The sequence below is a fragment of the Balaenoptera musculus genome, chromosome 2 (genome assembly GCF_009873245.2).
Source record: "Balaenoptera musculus isolate JJ_BM4_2016_0621 chromosome 2, mBalMus1.pri.v3, whole genome shotgun sequence".
NCBI lineage: Eukaryota > Metazoa > Chordata > Mammalia > Artiodactyla > Balaenopteridae > Balaenoptera > Balaenoptera musculus.
The window spans coordinates 62,812,269-62,835,107 of record NC_045786.1 but is presented as its reverse complement, the minus strand read 5'-3'; the positions used below and the strand labels follow the sequence as shown (position 1 = coordinate 62,835,107).

The following is a 22,839-nucleotide window of genomic DNA, read 5'->3' as shown; positions in this document are numbered from 1 at the left end:
GTGTGTCACATGGTCTCAGCATATAGTAGCTCCAGTCTCTCTCTCCACATTGATTCTAATCAATGACATTAATTGCCCAAGGACTGGATGGGGTGCTTGGCTGTTGATGAGAAAGTGCAGTACTGCTTAGTTTACCCATGCTCAGTATGACAGTGTGAGCGGAGGCTGCATTTGAAGATGTACAGCTGCCCCTGAGAGGGAGGCCACAAGTCCCTGTTCAGGGGTCAGACCCAAGCTGGACCCCTCGGTCTCCAGTTCTGGGAATGACACGTCGTATTTAGTCAATTGGCCACCAGGAAAGAGCCCAGAGGATCAGGATGGTGACCGGGATGGGGGAGGGAGGATCTGGAGGGCTAACTGTCTTCAGCCATCTCCAGACATCTCTAGGGACAGACAACAAGATCTACCTCCAGCAGATCAGAAAGAGAAGGGCCCGCGACTCAGACTTGGTTCCAAATAACATGTTCCCGTAATAGACTCAGCGACAGTGACCCTCAAAAAAAGAGCGATCAATGATCTCGCTTATATGCAGAATCTTTTAAAAAAGATGATACAAATGAACTTATTTACAAAACAGAAACAGAGACTTAGAGAATGAATTTATGGTCACCAGGGGGACGGGTGGGGGAAGGGATAGATTGGGAGTTTGGGATTGACATGTACACACTGCTATGTTTAAAATGGATAACCAACAAGGACCTATGTTTAAAAAACTTTTTTTAATTAAAACAAATAAATGAGTAAATAAATAAGAATGATCAAGAACATTTGGGCAGAGGGAAAATTTGAACATGGCCTGTACTTAAGATGACACAACTGAATCCACGTAAAACTTCTTGGATGTGAAGGTGGTGTTTGGTCGGGCAGGAGTACACACTGTGGCAGTCCTAGGGATGACGATCACAAGGTCTGCAATTTACTTTCACGTGGGTCGTCAGTAAAATTGTTCGTGTGTGCACGTGTATGTGGAGAGAGAAAGAATACGTGCAAATAAGGTAAAATGCACTTTGCTGAATATTAGTGAAGGGTGTGTAGTGTTCATTATATTATTCTTCTCTGAAGTTTGAGATTTTCTAAAATAAAAAGTTGGAGGGAATAAAGTACAAAAAGAGGACAGGGGAAGGGAAACTGATGTTTTGGGCAGCAGCCAGAGCCAGTCCCGGATGATGCTTATCGTCACTGAGGCTGGGAAACCCTAACTTATTGAGCACCTACTATGTGCCAGGTGTCCTCTAGGCCCTTTTACATCATTTAATCTTCAAGATAACACCTTCGAAGCAAACACTTCATTTTGCGGCCATTTTATGGATAAATAAATTGAGATGCAAAGAGAATATAGCTGGGAAAACCAGGTCTCAGCCAGATGAGGAAATTTTTTGATCACACAGGTCCTAAGTGGCTGAGGAAGTCGAACACATATCTGTCTAGTCTCAAAGTGTGTGCTTGTTCTTCTGCGTGGCACTGCCTCACCACAAGAACTGCATAAACCCATGTGCAAGACAAAAACTCCCTTGAAAATTAACTTAACCCAGAACTTACTCCCTGAGCAAGTAATACACATTACAGCAGATGTTGTTGTTGATTATTGTGGCTTCACAAAGATTCTCATGCTCGAGATGGAGTGCCCAACAACAGTGGGCAGCACACTTCTATGATATGTACACACACAGACACACACACACAGACACACACACAGACACATACAGATGCACAGAGACACACACACACAGACACATACAGACACACACACAGGGACACACAAAGACACACACACAGACACACACAGACACAGAGACACAGACACACACAGAGACACACACAGACACACACACACACACACACACACCACTGCCTCCAGAGAAAATGCTTCAAGGAGACGCCTCTACTTCTCTGTCCTGTTTTCATATGTGGATTCCAAAAATGTGTTCTTCAGAGCCCAGAGTCAACCCTGTTTGGAGGCTGGCCAGGTGGGAGGGGGAACAAGAGCAGGGGGACCAGAAGGATCAAATGTGCTTGAACTTGATACCAGTATCAGCCTCTGCCTCGCTCTACCGGTCAAAGCCGATCACAGGGAAGGGAAATACGCGGATCCGTCCGCCTGCTCCTGCCCTCTGAGCTCTGTCTCCTCAGATCCCAGGCATTCTCCCTCGGCATTCACTGCGCATCCCCAGGCTTTGAGCCTCCCCGGTTGTGACCACCATGCACGCACTCGCTCCTGTGCCCGATGCTCTGCTAGCACTGAATACGCAGCAGCGCGGCAGGAACACTGCCCTCGGAGCTTACGTTCTAAACAAAGATGTAGACAAGTCGCGTGTGCCCGGCACGTCAGGCGGTGGTGTGCGTTAGGGCAAACAGCCGAGCTGAGAAGGTGGAGGGGCAGCGGTGGAGACGGGCAGGGGGTGCGACTTTAAATAGGATGGCTGGGGCGCGGGAGGAGCCGGCCACGTGGATAGCTGGGTAACGGTGCCGGGCCGAGGAGCGCGCCAGAGTCCAGCCCCCATGGCGCACACAGGGTGTTCAGGAACTGGGGGAGCGGGGCAGCGCGGGAGGAGATGAGGTCAGACCCTGGGAGCCAGGGACAGGCTGTGGTTTCACCATGAGACAGAGGAGAGGCCAGCCGGGGATCTGGGCAGAGGGGTGACAGGATTCGAGTAAGGCCAGCAGCCGGACTTGAGCTGCCATTTCTGCCCTTGCAGGAGCTGTGCCCCAGACACGTATTTTCCTGGGTTAAACCATGAACCTTGGAGGCAAGCTGAGAAATACCATCTCAATGAAAATGTTGATTTATGAAACTCCACTCAGTACAATGTAACAAGAGCCATAAAGCTCTTCAGCTTTCACTTAATAATTCCATGCCTGGGAATTCATCCTAAGGAGAGAATTTAATAAAACAGTGTTTTCCCAGAGTGTCTTCAATAATAATTTTTTTCATTTTGTGTTTTCATGTTAATAATAATCTTTTTTAAATTGGCATGAACATGTCATTGTAAGAGCTGTGTGACTGTAGTGAGATTGAACATTCGCCTATGCTTAGAAATTTTGCTTTATCTTCACCTTTTAAAAATTATAAATAGCACTGCAATTAAAATAATTGTGCATTAAAAAAAATATAGGCACGGGGCTTCCGTGGTGGCGCAGTGATTAAGAATCCGTCTGCCAATGCAGGGGACACGGGTTCGAGCCCTGGTCCGGGAAGATCCCACGTGCCGCGGAGCCACTAAGCCCATGAGCCACAACTACTGAGCCTGTGCACCTAGAGCCCATGCTCCACAACAAGAGAAGCCACTGCAACGAGAAGCCCGCGCACTGCAGCGAAGAGTAGCCCCCGCTCGCCACAACTACAGAAGGCCCGCGCGCAGCAAAAAGACCCAACACGGCCAAAAAAAAAAAATATATATATATATATATAGGCATGAACCTATACACCACGTCTAGTTGACCACCTTACGGCCCAACAAGGCCTTTGTTTCCAGCCCTGGAACCAGGTAGTGTTATATTAATTGTCAAGGGTGAGCTAATATGTGAAGAATGGAGTTGAATTTAGCAGTAAAAGGATCATTCATGCCAAGCAAAGGCCAAATTATGTCACAGACTTGCTGTTTGAAGCAAGGATCCACAGTAGGGTGGGTAGACAAAGAGTGGCGAGTTACTTGTCATTAATGCCAAACCCAAAGGAATTTCCACCATGCATCCATGTTGTGAGTGGCAATTGAGTTTCAGCAAAGCATTATCTATCTTATCAGTGATGTTGCCTTTAATTCTGTTTGTTCTGAAATAGTGTTTTTACTTAATTAGCAATTTCATTTTGATTATGTAGTTCTGTAAGAGTTACAATCCCTCTACTTAGATTCATTTTTGTAACATTGTAATTAAGCATTATTTAATTCAACATCCCAGGCGAGTGAAACAATTATTTTCCTTTACAAGCTGTCTGAACGTTAGTCAGGCATGAGCAACCCTGGAATAACCAGTCGCTTGAAGCATCAGACAATTGAAAACAGCTGTCCCGACGCTGATCCACTGATCACCTACTCAGGAAGGGCTGACGGCTCCTTGGCTGCAGGAAGGGCCTGGGAGAGCAATCAAGGTGTCATTACCTGCCCCAGCCTATTCATGAAGGTCCCCAGGTCACCAGGGCTCCTGTACAAGCAGGCCCTGACAGATTGGTCCAGCAAGGATTCAGGAACATTCCGTTCATTTATGCTGGTGGTGACCACACTCTGGGGGAAACAACAGGCAGGCCTGGGTCCAGAAAGTTCTCCAGCTCCCAGGCTCAGGGCACCCACCCTTTATCATCACTCAGGCTCTCTCCCAGGTGATCTCAGTCATCATCTTCTGGGCAACCTCCTCCCACCACCTTTCCATCTTCCCTACTCTCCCGGCAGCAAGAAGTCAACATCCCAGTCTCTTTTGCTCCATCCCGCCTCCGTGCCAAATGTCTGCTGAGGGAGACGTCCTCTGGGACCACGTGTGTTTGCCTAAGCCTGTTGCTTTCATACTTTCTTTTCCTACCCGTAAAGTATAATGTGACAAAGATTCGTAAGTCTTAATTCAGTAAATGTCCTTCCAGCTCACTGCTCCCCAAACCCTGGTAATCTGGGGCTTGAGGCAATCACCTCGAAAATACAGAAAAGCTGAATTCTAGCCAAAAACTAGAGACAGCTCTAACCATTTTGACAAATCATGTCAACAGTTCTTACGGGAATAGGAAAGCCTCCTCATAGAAGAACATATCTTTTAATGCCAAGCTGGCATTCACTGATGCAATTCAACAAATTCAACATCCATTCCATTCAGCACCCATTTCCTGGATATTTATGATATGTCAGGAGCTCCAATATCTCAGAACAAAACCTTGCAGAGACTCTTGTCATGGGAGGAGGGAGACTCCAAAGAGAGATACTCTTTGATGTTTTGGTAGGAAAACAAAGCTATGAGTTAAACACTGGGTAACGTTGCCAGGATTCGTCACTAAAATAGTTTAAATCTTCTGCTTGAATCTGCAAGTACTAATGGACTTTTTTTCCTTTTCTATAATTTCTAAGGAGAAATTCCCAAATCTCTCGTGCTAGAATTTGGGGAGTGAAACAGTCCCTGGAGTAGACAAGGCTTTGCTCATGGAGTAACATCTCTATCTTGTGGCCATTCTGGGTATTGAGAGTAGATTAAGCTCCCTCTAATTTTGTGGCTTGGTACAACCATGGATCTTAGATCTGGGAGAGAACTTCAGAGGTCTTCTAATTCAGTCCCCTGCCTTCACACAGGTAGGGTTTATTGGCTCCATTATTTCTTTACTGTAACAGCCCAGAGAGGTTATGAGGCTCAGCCAAGGTCACACAGCTATTAAGTACCTTACCTGATACTCCTGCAATCCTCTTGTCACTTTTTTGGAAGAGGAAATCTTTCTTCAAACAAAATCCTACCAATTATAAAACAGACAAACACAGAGGTGTTCTGGTTGAAGTGTAGATGGGCTACCCTTGCCAGCCCCTTTCCTCAGCAAACCTTGAAAACCATTTTCTTATATCAGGGGCTGCTCCCCTGGTAAATCAATGCGGAAACATTACTGTAGAAACCTGGGAAAGATCCCTAGGAAGATATCATTCCATCCTGAGGTAGTTTATTATTTGAACAGTTTTCTACTCTGGCCAGATAAAACCCTTTTATTAAAGCACATTCTCTTTCTATCACGACTATCCGCAACTCTTCATTTTTACTTCTCCCCAGAGAATCTCTAGGTTGACTTGCTTTCAACTGCAAGTAAATGGTTTAAACCTCCTATGACAGAATCAGTGGCAACACTGGCCGTGGGTGGGAGGGCAGCAGGAATGCATGTGGGCTTGCTCTACACCAGGCCCTGGGCCAGGCTCTGGCACGTGAGCAGAGCAGTCGGAGGCAGTGAGATGATTCTATTGGAGGCAAGAGCAGAGGGCAGGGCGAGAGGAAAGAGCCGCAAACTCTGCTGGGGAACGAGGGGAAGCTTTCATTTACCCATTCAGTCAGTCATTCAATGAATAATTATCAGGCTCCTTCTCTGTGTCAAGCCTTTCAACGAGATGGAGATTTCCGATCTCAGCCATCTCCTGGTTGTAGTTGGAGACGGGCAATAACAATGAAACAAAGAGGTGAATAAGATAGCTTCTGGGGACTTCCCTGGCGGCACAGTGGTTAAGAATCTGCCTGCCAATGCAGGGGATACGAGTTCAAGCCCTGGTCCGGGAAGATCCCACATGCCGCAGAGTAACTAAGCCTGTGCGCCACAACTATAGAGCCTGCACTCTAGAGCGCGCGAGCCGCAACTACTGAGCCTGCGTGCCACAACTACTGAAGCCCTCGTGCCTAGAGCCTGTGCTCTGCAACAAGAGAAGCCACCGCAATAAGAAGCCCGCACACCACAACAAAGAATAGCCCCCGCTCACTGCAACTAGAGAAAGCTCGCATGCAGCAATGAAGACCCAGCACAGCCAAATATAAAATATAAAACAAATAAATAAATTTTTTTTAAAAAAAGCTTCTGATCATAACTGGGATGTGGGGAGAAATGATAGCGTTCTGACCTGAGGGGAGACATTGGGGCCTAGTCTTGAGGTGTGAGGAAGAGTTGGCTAGAGGAGAAGGATCCTGGGGCAATCCTGTTGGTAAGCCAACAGTGGGTATCCCAATTGAGAGAAATCAGAGAAAGAAAGATACTGCCGGATATCACTTATACATGGAATCTAAAAAAAGCCAAACTTGTAGAAACAGAGACTAAAATGGTGGTTTCCAGGGGCTTGGGGGTGGAGGAAAAGGGGAGATGTTAGTCAAAGGGCACAAACTTCCAGCTATATGATGAATAAGTCCTGGGGATCTAGTGTTACGGCCTGGTGACTATAGTTAATAACACTGTAGTATATATTTATATGTTGTGATCTTAAATGTTCTCACCACAGAAAAGAAATGGTGATTATGTGACATGGTGGATGTGTCAGCTAATCATATTGGGATATATAAGTGTATCAAATCAACACATTGTACCCCATAAACTTGCACAATATCGTATGTCGACCACATCTCAGTGAAGCTGGAAAAAATTTTAATAACAAATAAATAAATAGATAAATAAATCCTCAAGATAACACCATAAAAAAGAGATAGAGAAGAAAGCAAGCCAGGCACTCTTATTCAGAGAGAAAGTTGCAGGGTGCCTCAGCCCCAGCGCTCTGCCTTTCTCTCCTTCCAGGAGGGGGCGCTGGTGCACATAACAGCCAACCCAATCTAAAGCCAGCCCCTGGAATTTTCTTCTCCGCTGCATTACCCCTTTCCCCTAAGCTCCTCAAAAATTACGTAGCAAGCTAAAAATTCTCAGTGAAGGCAGATTGAGGGAGGGCTGCAAACAAAGGGAAAAACAAGAAAGACTGACTTGAGAGTATGTCCAAAGTCACTGACATTTTTCTGTTTCATTTTTCACGTTGTCTGCTTGTATGAGTATATATTTTTAAATTAACCTTTTATTTAATAAAATTTCAATCATAAACAAAATTGTAGAGATAATCGTTCAGTGAAACCCTCTTACCCATCTCCCACAAAAACAACCACCAACCTTAGTTGTTCTCAGTTATATCCATTTGTTTACTTTTTTTTTTTTTTTGCCGAAACCTTTAAAAAGCAAATCCAAGACATTGAATCACTTCTTTGATAAATGCCTCAGCATATGACTCTAACAGTTACAAAGATTGTCTTTTATTAAACATAACCACAATACCATTGTCAGAACAAACCAAATTAAAAACAATTACTTAATGTATTATAAATGTGTGTATTTGTCTGTAAACATTTTATTTTCAAAATAATTTCAGAATTCCAGAATACTTATTTTAAATTTCAATGTCTTATTCGGGAGTCTCACCTTAAGATTGTGTCTGGGAGTAAAATAATAGATCAACAGACTTAAAAGTTACCATTGAATGGAGATTATTAAATAAATAAATAAGTAACTAGGTAAATAAATAAATAAAGAATTGACCATTCTTTATGCTGAAGAAACAGTATAACAACATAAGAGATCAGTAAAATCATAATGCTAATTTATTTTAAAGACTATTTTTCCATTAAATATATTAAACATATTTTAATAAAAAATTTTATAATTTAATAATTCTATTAAATAACATTATTTAATTTTATTCAATAAAAATAATTTCTATTAAATATATTAAATTTAATTCGATATCAACCAGAATGCCTCTGACTTAACAGAATTAGTTTTGGTTTTGTACACAAATGCCATAGTGTTTGTAGCATTTTGTACCTTGCTATTTCATCATAACATTTTTCCATATAATCCCCTTTCAGTGGCAGAAAAAATAGCCATCTGGGAAATGTGTCATAATTTATTAACTGAAAAAAATATATTTAGCTATTTCCAATGCCTGGTGACTGAAAACGACATCTCATATCATGGTGTACTGTCTGTGTAAGAAACTCCATTAAAGAACAGGTCTTCCAAACCCCTTTGAAGATAACAGGGAGCAGGAACAGCATATGTGAAGCCCGTGTTTTGGGGAGGAGTTTGCTGTATTCAGGGATGCAGGAGACCTTTGTGGCCAGAGCATGGAGCGGGGGCAAGATGGCAGCCCAGGCTGAAAAGATGGGCGGCAGCCACTAATACACCCCGGGACCCTTCCTGTACCATTCACCGTAGGGAGAATTGCTTTGATCATATGCATTTTCTAAAATGTCATCCTAAAAAACATATCCTCCATCTCTGTGGAGAGGCACTGGATTTTTGCTACCTCAATTTACTGTCTTCACCAAATTAATAAATGGAGCTAATAAGGAATGTCATTAAACACAGCTAACTTCAATATCAGAAGTCAGGAAGGAAAATATGCCAAATGTGACATGTGAACATTGCTCATCTAAACAGTTCAATTTGGGCAATTTCTTTACGCCCATGCAGTTGTCAGGATGCTCTCTGGATCTTCAAGAATAAACTGCAGTAGACACAGGCAGAGCTGGAGTCTTTGTGGCGACATCTCAGTTAGCCCTCCACAGTCACGAGACAGATTCTCACCACACACACACACACACACACACACACTCACACCTACACACATGCACACCTACAGGTAATTCCCAGTCATACCTGGTGCAGCCCCAGAGCCCTTCCCTTAAAAGCAAACATAGAAAACAAAGGTTCCTACAGAGTAATCTTTTCACTTTTCTCTATAAGTGATATTGTAGCTTGAGTCTAAGAATCTGCATTTTGTAGAAAAACTGAGAACAAAAATGTCAACTCAAAGTCACTTTCCACAGCCTAGAATATCTGCTTTATCCTTTTAATCTACCTGGAGACAGAATGTGTCTGGAGGAGATTTTCTTTATTAAACATATGAAGGTGGTATTTTAATACGGTATTCCCATTTTATTTTCTCCCTACCCTTAGGCAGATACATTCTCCTAAAATAACCAGCTTATCTGCCTGGGTTTGAATCCCAGCTCTGTCTCCTACTAGCTGTGTGACTTTGGGGAAGTCACTAAACCTCTCTGTGAAAGGAGGATAATAATGATAATGCCTATCTGATAGTGTTGTGAGGATTAAGAGAATTCACGCAGATAAACACATAGAACTGCATCTGGCATGTAATAGTTTCTTAAGTAAATATTTCCAATTATTATTATCATTCGAGGTCGTATTTATTTCAAATTAGCTAATCTTTTGAAAAAAACACAAAAAAGCTTTATCTTAATTATATTTATGACACATGTTCATTATTAAACATTCAAACAACACAGAAAAATATAAAGCAAATAAAAGAGTAAAATTCTCCTTCAGAGAAAACTGCCGACTTTGAGCATCCTCGCAGACAGTTCCTGAGTCTGTATACACACGACAACGGAGATAATGTTACATGCCTGATGGCCTGGGGCGCCTCCCGGACATCTGTCATGGGAAGTGCTTCCTGCATCTGTGAAAACAGATTGGTGACCTGCCTCCAGGAAAGCAGGAAATAACACGGCTCAGGTCAGTGGTTCTCCACCAAGGGCGAGTCTGCCCCTCAAGGGGACATTCAGCAATGTCTGGAGACATTTTTGGTTGTCACCGTTGGAAAGAAGGGGATGCCACTGGCATCTAGTGGGTAGAGGCCAGGGAAGCTGCTAAACATCCTACAGGGCCCAGGACAGCCTCCATGACAAAGAATTATCTGGCTCAAAATGTCAGCTGTGCCCAAGTTGAAAAACCCTGCTTTCTTTTTTTTTAACACCTTTATTGGAGTATAATTGCTTTACAATGGTGTGTTAGTTTCTGCTGTATAACAAAGTGAATCAGCTATACATATACATACATCCCCATATCTCCTCCCTTTTGCATCTCCCTCCCACCCTCCCTATCCCACCCCTCTAGGTGATCACAAAGCACCGAGCTGATCTCCCTGTGCTATGCGGCTGCTTCCCACTAGCTATCTATTTTACATTTGGTAGTGTATATAAGTCCATGCCACTCTCTCACTTCGTCCCAGCTTCCCCTTCTCCCTCCCCGTGTCCTCAAGTCCTTTCTCATACAGAGTGAAGTAAGTCAGAAAGAGGAAAACCCTGCTTTTAGGTTTTTCATTTCTAGGAGATAATAAATATTATAACCTGGAGGGTCAGCCAACTAGAAGACACTGGTATGGTTGTGCCTGTAGTTGAACTTTTAAAATACCTCCTTACTGGTCTTCAAAGGGTTCCCCCCCCACCCGGCCCTCACTGCCCCAGCCCCTCCCTGATCTGCAGAGCGTCCCAGGGTCCAGCACTAAAGGGTTGACACCAGGCGCAGTAAAAGGAAGGGGCGCGTCCAGGACCAGGCCTCCATCTCTGCGGCTGCAGCTGTTCTGATTAGCCAAGGCCCGGCCTGAGCCGCTGCTAGAGATTTGGGCCTTCCCCTTGGGTAACGTGGGAGAGAAACCCAGAACATGAGAAGCTTTTCATTCTCACACATTGAACCACTGAACCATTTCTTCATAAATATTTCCTCTGATGATGATTATTATTGGTAATATTTACTTCAGGTTAGCTCTTTTTTAAAAACTGAAAAGACCTTTGCTTTATCTTGATTATATGGTAACACATGTTCACTATTAAACATTCAAAGGACACAAAATTTTCTGAGTGTGGTGAGAATTTCTGCTGGTCGTAGCTCCGCTAAAGGGTGGAGAAGCCCACCTCTCCGAGCACCGGGGAGAAGGAGAGGTTAAAACAGACGTCGTTCACTGTCAGTCATCACGACACGGAGGAGGGGAGTCTCCCCACAGGCCCCCAGCATGCAGCAGCAGATCGGATGTGTCCTGCACGGCCTGCCTTTTGTCTGCTCGTCCTCGGATGGGGCTGGGAGCCTCTCCTGTTCCTCTCAGACCTTTGAAAGGATTCTAGGAGAGAGACTTCAGCCACCAAGAGCTGGGAAGCTGCGCAGGGGATATCTGATTATTTCTAAGTGTTATCTTGAAGAGGAAATAAAGAGGCTTTGTTGAGAAACTTTCCTGCTGGCGTTGGTCCCTTGGAGTCCTGAACCTTCCACTCACTGCTCTAGAAAAAGCAACTATTAATTAATTCAGGTCCTGCCGAGGAGAAAAAGAGTCCCGTGACCTGTGGCCAGAAATTCCTCTGAGACACATGAAATCAAACTGTGCGTGCTGTTTTGCAGCTGGATTGAGGTTGAAATACTGTGGTCGTATTTCCCTGGAAATGAACGTGGGAGCAGTGGCTGCGTAGCATTCCACTGTGGGGATGGAGCATACTTTATCTACCCAGTTGTCTGCAGATGGATGTTTTACTAAAATCGCTACAGAGAACGGCCATATCATTAAATATTTGTGAGAGAGTTTCCTAGAAGTGGAATTGCTGGGTCCTGAGCTCCAGAGCCCATGCGCTCGCCACTAGCTATCCTTTCTCAGAGATAGCAAAGACCCTCGGATGGGGAAAAAAGAGAGAATTTTGAAGAAATCCCAAAAGACATGCTCTCACGTGCTGTGAATGAGGTTTGCCCCAAACCAGAAGCCCGTGGCTGCCACAATGGGAGCCATGCCACCCAGCCTAAGCAGGCTGATCGGCAGCTGGGTCATCCCAGGAACCGCTGTCTCCCCCCCATGGTGGAGCCCAGTGCTTCTCTGAGGTCTGGGACCTGATGACAGCGGGGATGACAGGCCCCAGACAGGCTGGAGCAGGCAGCTTTACCTGCTAGGGTCTTCAAGGTCCAGAGGGAAGTCAGTTCTGCAGCCTTCATCGTGAACCCATCTCCCCACCCGCCCCAGCCCCCCAGCCCCCCTCCACCTGGTCCCAGACTTCCAGGGAGTCAGAAGGAAGTTGCTGACCTGTCCCCTGGGGGAATAATTGTATTAGTGATAAGGTGGCCTCTGGCGGCTTTGTCAGCAGATTCAAGGCTTTGGGCTGAGTAATCCTTTGGTGTCTGCCCCAGCAGCTGGTGGTCACAGATCGGGAGAGACCCCCCCCCCCACCCCCGTCCCCCGGCCCGGCTGGGCTGTCATCTTTTCCCCCAGCACAGTCACAGCTCTGGCTGGGTCTGAACTGCCAGAGAACCGAGGGCCAGGATGAGAAAGGAGCTCGGCTGGAGAGCCAACAATGACATAGTGAGCCAACATAATAAAGTCAAAAGCAACAGTGTAAGAACAAGCAGGTCAAACACTGCCGGTGTCTTTTATTCTAATGGATTTATTTATTTTTTATTCTATACCCACTCTAGAATACCAGGAGAAGAAGGACAAGTTAAAAATGGACTTCTGTCCGTTAAGTGTCTTGTGATCCACATGCCCAGCTGGCCTGAAACTCTGAACCTGACCCTTGGAATCTCCCATCGACTGAGGAGAGAAAGTTGACCTGGCATGAGGTCAACATTAAGGACAATATCTGGCCCTGGAGAGGAGAAAGAGAGGAGTCGGGGCAGACTACCTGGAGGAGGTGAGCCCTGAACAGGCCTTGAAGGATGGGATTAATTGGGCAGGTAGAGCAGGAGGGGCAGGGCAGCTCAGATGGAGAACAGCAGAGAAAAGACCCACCAGGGGAAAGAAGTCCCCTCCTTCTCCGCTTCCTCACTCAGCTCTCCCCTCGACACCTCCTCCCCATGCCTTCAACTCCTTCCTCGCGGTCTTTCCCATGCACTTGCTTGGAAGAACCAAGCCTTGGAGCAATCCTGGTGTCCACCTCCTCCTCCCAGCCTCTGCCACCCTGCTGGGGGCTCCAAGGAAAATCCTATACCTGCCCAGACTGTCACCATCTTTACTCTCAGCTGGGACTCAGAGCTTCCCCCAGAGTCCCTCCCTGAGTCCCTCCCCCAGCGTGGCTCTTCAGACCTCACCTGTGCAAGGTGTTCCCCCCAACCTCTGCCTTCCACCCCGGCTCCCTTCCACATGCATCCTCCCTCTCACCTGGGACTGTGCTAGCCCCTGCGGTGTCACCTCCTCTGATCCCACCACAACCCCCCCGGGGCACTAGCCTACCCAGTTTAGAGAGGGTGAGACAAAGAGAGAGGCAGAATCATTTGCTCACACAGCCAGGAAGATGTAAAACCAGGATCCGAGAGGAGGTCTGCTGACCCGGAGCCTGCCCTAAGCCCTGGGTTTTCTCATTCCTTCCCGGCGACCCCTCTCCAGGCCAAAGCTGTCCCTCTACGTGTGCCCTGCACCCCCCAGGCTTGCTTCAGGGATCTGGTATTCGATTCACACCCCATCTCCAGCTTTACTCTCTCTCCCCTGCCTCTTTCTCCTCTGTGTCTCCCATTATAAAAGGAACTCCAGTTCTCAAATATTTTTCTTTTAATATCTCCCTCCACAGGAAGAAAAAAAACTTTCTTCAGTGTCACCCTTCCTACAAACCCCTTAGCTCTGTCTCCTTCTCCTCTCAGCCCAGTGCTCTGCTTCCAGGTCCTCCCCACCCAGGGCCATCTGCTGTCCCTTCGCGTGGAATGACTCTGGCCAAGGGCGCCAACTACCTCCTGCTGCTAAAGCCTAGCAGAGCGACTGCTCAGAGTCTTCTTGGAGAGCACCGTGGTGGAAAGCGGGAGTCCGGAGATCAGACACAAGTTTGAAAACCCCATCTCCATCCCCAACCTCCTGCACCACTCTGTAGCTGTGTGGCCTGAAGGGAATTGCTTAACCTCTCTGAGACTCAATTTCCTGATCTGTGAGTTGAGGGTAATAATGATAACTCTTTATAGGGATGCTGTGAGGCTTGGATATATTGCCAGCATTTGTGGAAGCACTCTTCTTGCTTACTTTCTCATCCTTATTGTTGGGGATACAAACGACCTCAAAGGACACTTGACCTGGTGGATGCCTCCATCCTTGAATCCTCCCCAGCCCTTGCTCCCATGACCCGCGCCGTCCCGATTTTCCCTCTTAGCTCCTCTGCCAGTGGATCCTCCTCGGCCCAGGCTTCCAGGACTAGAGGCCGTCAGCTCAGCCTTGGGCACTTTCCTACCGCACAGGGTGCTCCAGGCAGTCTCTCAATCCCGGGGCTTCAGGGACCATCTCTTTGCAGACAAGGTGGGGATGGGTTGGTTGGGGGCGTGTGGAGTTGGTCCGGGGGTATCTGTGGGTGGAAGCTCGGGGCAGAGATGCAGGCAAGAATCTGATGTGAAGTGGTCGTGGAAGCCGTGAAGGTGTGCAAGATTACCCAAGCAGAGAGTGGAAAGGTCTGCTGGGGCCCTGGAGGTGCTCAGGGGTTCAGAGGGGGAGGAAGACAGTTAAGACAGTTCCAGAAGAATGGAAGAGATGAGCTTCGGGAAGGAGGGATGGGCCAATCGAGTTCAAGGAGATGCCCTTGGCTTTGGAGGTTAGGTGGAGCAGGAGACCTTGGCCGTGGAGGGTCCCGAGGGGCTGCCCATCAGCAGAGCGGTGAGGGCGAGGACAGAGGCAGAGGAGCCCAGGTGAGGGGCCTCAGCTCAGTGGCCTCGATCTTCTGAGGCCCCAGAAAGCGGATTACCCTGCAAAGCCCCTCGAGCTGACTTTCCAAATCCCCAGTAGTGCTTCTCTGTCACAGGGAGGGTTAGCCCCACTTACATAAGGGCGCTGCACCACCCCTTCTGTCCCCTTAACTCCATGATTCCTTCCAGAAGTTTCACACTGTCCCTCCTCTCCCTCAGGCTCTAAGGCTGGGCCAAGCCCTGCCCCAGGCTCACCCAGAGGTGAGCCCAGTTCTGCCAGATGCATGGTCCCCTCCAGACCAACATGGGGCTTTCTGCTGCGGCCTGGGCATGGGGTGGGAATGGGGATAGGGGCCAAGGAGCCAGGAAAGGAACAGCTGTTTGCCGAGGATTCCTCTGGGATCTTCTCCACAACCCTGAGAAGCAATCAAAATAACAGCCCCCATCATTTATTACATGCCTACTAAGTGCCAGGCCCTGGCATGTTTTGAGAATCATCTGACTTAGCTTCCCCAGCTACCCTACAAGGCAGGTACTTCTTCTGTCACCCCTTTTTACCGCAGACTGAAGCTCAGACAGGTTAAAGCACTTGCTCAGGGATGCGTGGCTGGCGGTGAGGGAGCAGGGATTTGAACTTGGGTCTGTCTCGGCTGTCTCCACCCACCCTCGGGGTCAAAGGAAAGACAAACGCCTCCTCCCGCCTTCCCACCTCAGAACCGTCACTGGGTTCAAGCTGGGAAGACTGGATCTGGGGACGCTGAGGGACCAGGCTGCCTGGGACTGTGAGGACAAGTCAGGGAAGGGCCGGGAGGCCGCCTGAGAGCCCGTGGCCAGGTTCAGGGGCTGCGTCCTCACCCGCTCCAGTCCTGCAGGAGACCCTCCACGTGGGGCCCAGACCCCACCTGCAAGCTGGCCTCAGACCCTACATTGGACCCATTTCCACGTGTGACGGGAGCTGCCTCTGTGCTGGGTGTCTGGGGGCTGCTAACCTTCCAGGAGTGCCCAGACCCTCAAATCCTGCGCCCCAAGCCGTCCCTTATGAAGGGATTAGGTGAGAAGCGCCGGGGCAGAGAGCAGTACCCGCAGTGCAGCGACACCCAGACACACACACACACCTCGGCCACACACTTGTCCCCAGACCCCTACGGTCCTGGGGCCAGTGGAGTCCACACCTCCCTTCACGACTGGATCAGCTTGAGAGCACAGGGACCCAGAGACACTGAGCAGCCTGGGAGCCGGTGTGGGCGCAGCAGGCCCGACCGGCTCCCGGGGGCACCTTGGTAATGCTGCAGGTGTGGCTGGTTGATCCCCTGTGGAGACAGTAAAGATTAAGAGGATCATAAGCTGCATCCAGCGCTGCCCTGGGAGAAATCTCCCCAAGCCGGAGCCGCTGCTCTGAGGGGAAGTTGGGGCAGCTCCTGAGTTTAGACAGAGGGGCCAGGAGGCAGGAGCACAGAGAGGAGAGACAAGGAGACAGAGACAGAGGGAGAAGTAGAGATAGACGAGAGACAGGGGCACAGACAGAGAGACAGAGGATCAGAGAGGGAGGCAGAGGCTGGGCCCGGCTCAGCGATCCTGAGGCCTCTCTTAGGCAGGAAGGCGGAGGCTGCCCTGGGACCAGCCAGGACCAGGCTGACAACGCCCATGAGCTCCAACATGGCTGCAGCGGCGCCAGCAGCTGTGCCTGCCTCCAGGAAGGAGTCTCCAGGCAAGTGGGGCCTGGGGGAGGAGCTGGCAGGTATGGCTTTCCTGGACGTAGTAGGGTCTGGACCCTTGGAGAGTGGAGTGTGGGTCAGAGGTTTGCAGGGACCGTGAAAGGAGCCGTAGCGACTCAGACCGAGCCCCAAGGGCTGTGGGCAAGTGTGAGGGAACCTGCTGGCAAACCCAGAATCCTAGAAACATGGGGATCAGACAGGACAGCTGAGTGGATGGGGGAGGAAAGGAGAGAGAAGGGCCCTCAGGGGGTGGGAGCAGAGGTCCGTAGCAGTGGTGCCAAGATTGCTTTTGTGCCTGAGGGAGCCTGAAGCCACCTGCAGAGAGAGGGAGCGGGAGGTGGGGCAGAGAGCGTCCTCTTGTTGAGAACTGGTCATGGCGAGAGAAGGCGGAGGAGGAGGGCTGAGGGGGTATGATAAGCGGGACACTTTTCCAGATGGGAGAGACACCGGCACGTCTAAAGATGGGTGCACAGGAACCTGAGGACGAGGAAGCAAGGAGGGCGTAGGGGTCCCTGAGGAGGCGGGAGGGGTATGTGACCAGCCCTGCCCAGTCCCCACCCAGCCCGGCTGCCCCTCAGGCGCAGGGCCCTCGCTCCAGTGCCGCGTGTGCGGGGACAGCAGCAGCGGGAAGCACTACGGCATCTACGCCTGCAACGGCTGCAGCGGCTTCTTCAAGAGGAGCGTGAGGCGGCGGCTCATCTACAGGTGAGGCAGGGCAGCGCCCGCCGCCCGCCAGCCCCCGAAGGTGCCTGGGAAGGATGGAGGATGGTCAGGGAAGAAGGAGCTGTGGCAAACATGTCCGAAACCCACGGCCCAGGGCCTGGGCGGGACCCTGACTCCCTGGGGGCTTCCCATCCGCCCACAGGTGCCAGGTGGGGGCAGGGATGTGCCCAGTGGACAAGGCCCACCGCAACCAGTGCCAGGCCTGCCGGCTGAAGAAGTGCTTGCAGGCGGGCATGAACCAGGACGGTGAGTCGGGAGACCACCCGGAGACGCGTGGCAGAAGAGAAGGGGGCGTGTGACCCGCGGGGCGTCCTGACCCTCCCTGTCTCCCCAGCCGTGCAGAACGAGCGCCAGCCACGAAGCACCGCCCAGGTCCGAATGGACCGCGTGGAGTCAGACACGGAGCCCTGGCTGGAGCCCCTGGCGGCTCCCCCGACCCCAGCAGGGCCCAGCCCGCGGGGCCCTACACCGGTGTCTGCAGCCAGAGCCCTGGGGCCCCGGGCCCTCACACCTCCAGGCCACCACCACTTCATGGCCAGCCTGATAACGGCCGAAACCTGCACTAAGCTGGAGCCAGAGGATGGTAAGTGGGAGGATGGCTGAGCTCCCGGGTCCTGCCTTCACCCCACACCTGGGTCCCTGAGACGCCCCTGCCGCCTACCTCGGAGCAGGCCTGATGCACAGCCTCCTCCAACAGCCGATGAGAATATTGATGTCACCAGCAATGACCCCGAGTTCCCCTCGTCCCCATACTCCTCCTCCTCCCCCTGTGGCCTGGACGGCATCCATGAGACGTCGGCTCGCCTCCTCTTCATGGCTGTCAAGTGGGCCAAGAACCTGCCCGTGTTCTCCAACCTGCCCTTCCGGGATCAGGTATACCCGTCAGGGGGCCCACAAGAGTCCGCCGGGCTGGGGACGCATACCTCCTCGTGCAGGTGATGATTGGCGGTGCACGTGGCTTGGGGATGGTGACGGTTGGGAACACCCACGCCTCAGAGTCAGTGATGGTCAGGGACACCAGTCTCAGGGATGTGACTGCTGGGGGTGCTACAACTCTGGGCAGCGATGATGGTCGGGGTCATCACCCAGGGGAAAGTGATGGCCAGGGACACACGGGGACCAGGGATTTGAAGACAGTGCCTGTGCCCCTCTGGGTCTTCTTTCCTCCTAGGCAAGCCCTCAGGCCCTACAGATGCTCTGTATGTCACAGGGTGGTCTGCACACCCTAAACAGCATCAGTGGGCAAACCTGGGCTCCCTTGGAACACAAATGCCCCTGACTTCAGGGCTTGCATTTCAGCCCTGCCTCTTCTCCTCTAGGACACCCCTCTGGGCTTCTCATGAGCAAGGGGACCTGTCATGACAAATCCAGGAAAAGAGGCACACTGAGAGTCTGAGTCCTTAGCCAGTGGTTTGGATGAAGCAGCTCAGAAGCCAGGCTGAGTCGGCTGAGGATGCCTAACTTAGGATGCTGGTGGGGAGTCCCTGAGGCTGCCCAGCTTCTCACAGCTCCAGGATTTCCTATGTGTTCCACTTGCAGCTTGGGATGGAGCCCACAGAGTATCTTGCAGCTGAGGCATCTGGGCCAGATGGTGCCAAGTCCCAGAGCTCTGGACCCCTGGTTGATGTCAGGCAGAGGTCAGAATGTTCTGGGCACCCGGGACCAGCCCTTCATTTCCTAGGACACCCGAGAAGGTGGCAGAGGTTCCAGGCTGAGCCAGAGGAGCTGTGTATCAGTCATAACGCTCGCCCTCTCTCTGGGCACAGGTGATCCTGCTGGAAGAGGCCTGGAGTGAACTCTTCCTCCTCGGAGCCATCCAGTGGTCTCTGCCCCTGGACAGCTGCCCACTGCTGGCGCCGCCTGAGGCCTCTGCTGGTGGCAGCTCTCAGGGCCGGCTGGCACTGGCCAGTGCAGAGACTCGAATCCTGCAGGAAACCATTTCAAGGTTCCGGGCACTGGCGGTGGACCCCACGGAGTTCGCCTGCATGAAGGCCCTGGTCCTCTTCAAACCAGGTAGCTGAGTCTTTGCCCAAGCCTTAGAGGAGAGTGGTTGGGGATGAAGAAGGGGAATTCTGGTGACTTCCTTCTGCCTCTCACTTTCCCTCCATGGCCCCACATAGACGCAGATGTGTGCAGACTTCTTCCCTGGGGGCAGGAGGGGATGGATGGCTGCGGGGCTGGGCTCACGCCTCCTGAGGCCCTGGCTGACTGTGAGGGGGGCGGAGGGGCTGAGAGAGAAGCTCACTGCTGCTGCTTCTCTCCAGAAACACGGGGCCTGAAGGATCCTGAGCATGTGGAGGCCTTGCAGGACCAGTCCCAGGTGATGCTGAGCCAGCACAGCAAGGCCCACCACCCCAGCCAGCCTGTGAGGTGACCCGCGCACGTGCCTACCTGCCCATCTCTCCCTTCATCTCGCCACCCCCCTGCCCACCTCTCTGGCACCAACTCAGGGCTGCATTGTTTAGATGGCACAAGAGTCTCAGTACAACCAGCCCATGGCCGACACCTACTGAGTGCCAGGCACAGCACCAGGCCCGGGCGTAGGGACCAAAATGTGCATAAGGCAAACTTGCTGTCTCCTAGGGGTGCCCAGCACAGTGACCACACTGCAGTTGAGGGCTGGTCTTGAGGGCTGCATGTGTCTGCAGGAGACAGAGACCCACTGGGAGATGGGGTGCCAAGCAGAGCTGGAGGCAGGGCTGGACTTGGAGGAAGGATAAGGTCTACAAGGAGAGAAATCATCATTCACCAAGAGGGGGAGAGAGAGAGAGGCGAATATGCATATGTTCTTAGGTCAGGAGCCCAGTTTGGAAGGTGTAAGAGATCGCTGTCACTGAGAAGGTGGGGGACTAAGCCAGAATGGCTCTCTGGCATCAGCCTGTTCAGGCCAGCCAAAGGCCAAATCTGATTCGCTAGGCAGAGAGGAGCCACTGCAGGCTTTTGAGCAGGAGAGTGCTGTACACAGAGCTGGGCTTCATGCAGGGGCGTGGCAGTGAGTACAGAGCAGCCAACCAGGGAGGGAAGCAGACATTGCCATCATCCAGGGGAGCCGTGGAGTTCTGCTCTTTGGGAGTGGAAAAGCAATGACAGATGCGGGAGCCACTGGGAGTTGAGATGGGTCAGACTTGACACTTGAGTGGATATAAGGAACGAGGGGAAGAAGAGCTATCTGGGAGACGAGGTAGTCAAGAAATAAAAAGGAAAGTCAGGAGGAAAAGAGTTTTGAGGGAACATGAGGCCTGTTGGAGGTGCAGCGGGACATCTGACAGGGAGGCATTTGCACAAGCCACGTGCATGGACAATAGCACTGCCCTGGCTGGGTTTGGACGACAGTGGCTGCCAGCTGAGACTGTGGCTGCAGGGATAGTGGGGCAGGAGCCAGTGCTCTGGGACTGCCCGGCTCGCCCCGGCACCAGCAGATCCAACGGAGCCTCAGCAAGATTGGACCACTTGGACTCCAGGTACCTATTGGCTATTTTAGACCATATTTTCTGCATTCTCTTGGGCCCCCAGCAGTTCTCTCTGAAGAAGTAAGCTAACACGGGCACCCTCGAATCCCCTGTAATCTGACAAATGATCAAAAGAAGAGGTAGTTTTCTTTTAGAAAGAGTGAAAGGTACAAGGACTATACCCATCACACAGAAAGATTTCTGCTATTGGTGAGCATAGGTAGAACGTGTCCCTAAGGCTCAACACAGCACCCTAAGAACAGTCATCACAGACATTCAGGCACCAGCGGCCCTCCTTCACCAGGTTTCTGTTGGGCTCAGCTCCCAGAGATGTCTGGGCATACTGGTTTTGTGTCAAATTTCAAAATTCTGATTAACATTTCCTTTGCCACTCCTATTGGAGTTGGTTCAGTATCAACTGCAGGCAGAAACTGAGTGCTGAGCAAGTGATTTGGGGTTCTCTAAAGCCAGCGTATTTCAGTTTTTAAAAACTGCAACACCCAGGAAGAAATGCAATTTCCATCATAACCCAATAACACACAGACCCTGAGACAAAGTTCCCCCAAATAATACCTGCCCTTACTTTGAATGATTTACTCTGATATTTCTGTTTAAATTTAAATTGTTTATTGTTTAAAAAGGCTAGCTGTGACCCACTTCCGGCAGTTTGAAAAACAATTTCTCTACTTGGCTTTATAGTTACTCCTTCCTGACACTCCTTAGATCAGAAAAGCAGAAGAAGGGAGGGGTGCACGACTGCTCAGTGCCACCGGCTTGGCTCTTACAAGAGAAAGAAAGCCCTTGGTTTGGCAAAACAAGTTCAGTAGGTCATTGGGAGGTGGGAAGGCTTCCCGTAGACCTCCGTGGTAGAAGCTGAGCTTGGAGCTGCCCCACTTTGATGTGGCCTCCTTGACATTGGGCACTGACCCCAGCTGTCAGTCCTCCCACCCAAGGAGGGTCTAATGTCCCTCCCTGTCTCTTGGGGCTTCACCATCCACCTTCTCTGCACTGGGGACCCCTGCCTTGGCAAATGGTTCTTATTTAAAACTACAATGACTCCTTTTCTGGATGAGTATCTCAGCCACAAAAATTAAGTTTCGATTGCAGAACATTTTCACTAATGGCTAGCTACTCTATCATCCTAGGTGGCTTACAGAGGGGAATTTTTATATATATATATATATATATATATATATATATATATATATATATATATTTTTTTTTTTTTTTTTTTTTTTTTTTTTTTTGGCCGTGTCACGCCTTGTGGGATCTTAGTTCCCCAACCAGGGATTGAACCCAGGCCCCATGAGTGAAAGGGCCGAGTCCTAACCACCTGACCAACAGGAAATTCCCAGGAATTTATATCCTTATTCAAATATATGTGGTATTAATCATCATGTAATTATAATCATTATATTCAATTAATAATATATTCATGTGTACTATTAATATAAATAACTTCTCACTTTATAATCTTTACACATAATAAACGATATTTATTCACTATTTTCATCACACTCCTCAAATAAAGATTGGAGGAGGGCCACAGTGGGTCAGGGGTAGGTGAATGGGGCCTTTCCTCTAAACTCCTCCTCAGTCGCCCTGGGCACCGGTCATCCCTCCTCTCCTTCCCCCTCCGCCTCTCCTGGGATGGCACCATCCCTGGGACTCGGGCTCAGAAGCTGGTAAACTGATGGTGTCCTCTATGCTGTTCAGGTTTGGGAAACTGCTCCTGCTCCTCCCGGCTTTGAGGTGTATCACTTCCGAACGTGTTGAGCTCCTCTTTTTCCGCAAGACCATAGGGAACACTCCAATGGAGAAGCTCCTTTGTGATATGTTCAAAAACTAGTGGAGGTGGAAATAAAATGGGTGTGACCACTGTGGAAAACAATCTACTGAAGCTAGACATCTGCCTGCCCTTTGATTCGGCAACTGCACTCGTAGGTATGTGGACCTAGCAGAAATGTCCACCAAAAGATAGGACAAGAATGTTCGTTGCAGCTTTTTTCATAATAGCTCCAAACTGTACAATGACAATAGGCTGGATTAATAAATTGTG

At 49.9% G+C, this 22,839-nt stretch overlaps 1 protein-coding gene across 1 annotated transcript; it reads left to right on the top strand.

Moving 5' to 3' along the window:
• The first annotated feature begins 16,496 nt into the window (after positions 1–16,496).
• On the top strand, positions 16,497–22,839 carry NR2E3 (nuclear receptor subfamily 2 group E member 3). Its single transcript, XM_036844326.1, has 8 exons — positions 16,497–16,631; positions 17,187–17,313; positions 17,474–17,577; positions 17,666–17,914; positions 18,029–18,204; positions 19,098–19,344; positions 19,596–19,701; positions 22,497–22,839. The coding sequence occupies exons 1-8, from the start codon at positions 16,538–16,540 to the stop codon at positions 22,627–22,629; spliced, it is 1,236 nt and encodes a 411-aa protein (XP_036700221.1). The 5' UTR covers positions 16,497–16,537; the 3' UTR covers positions 22,630–22,839.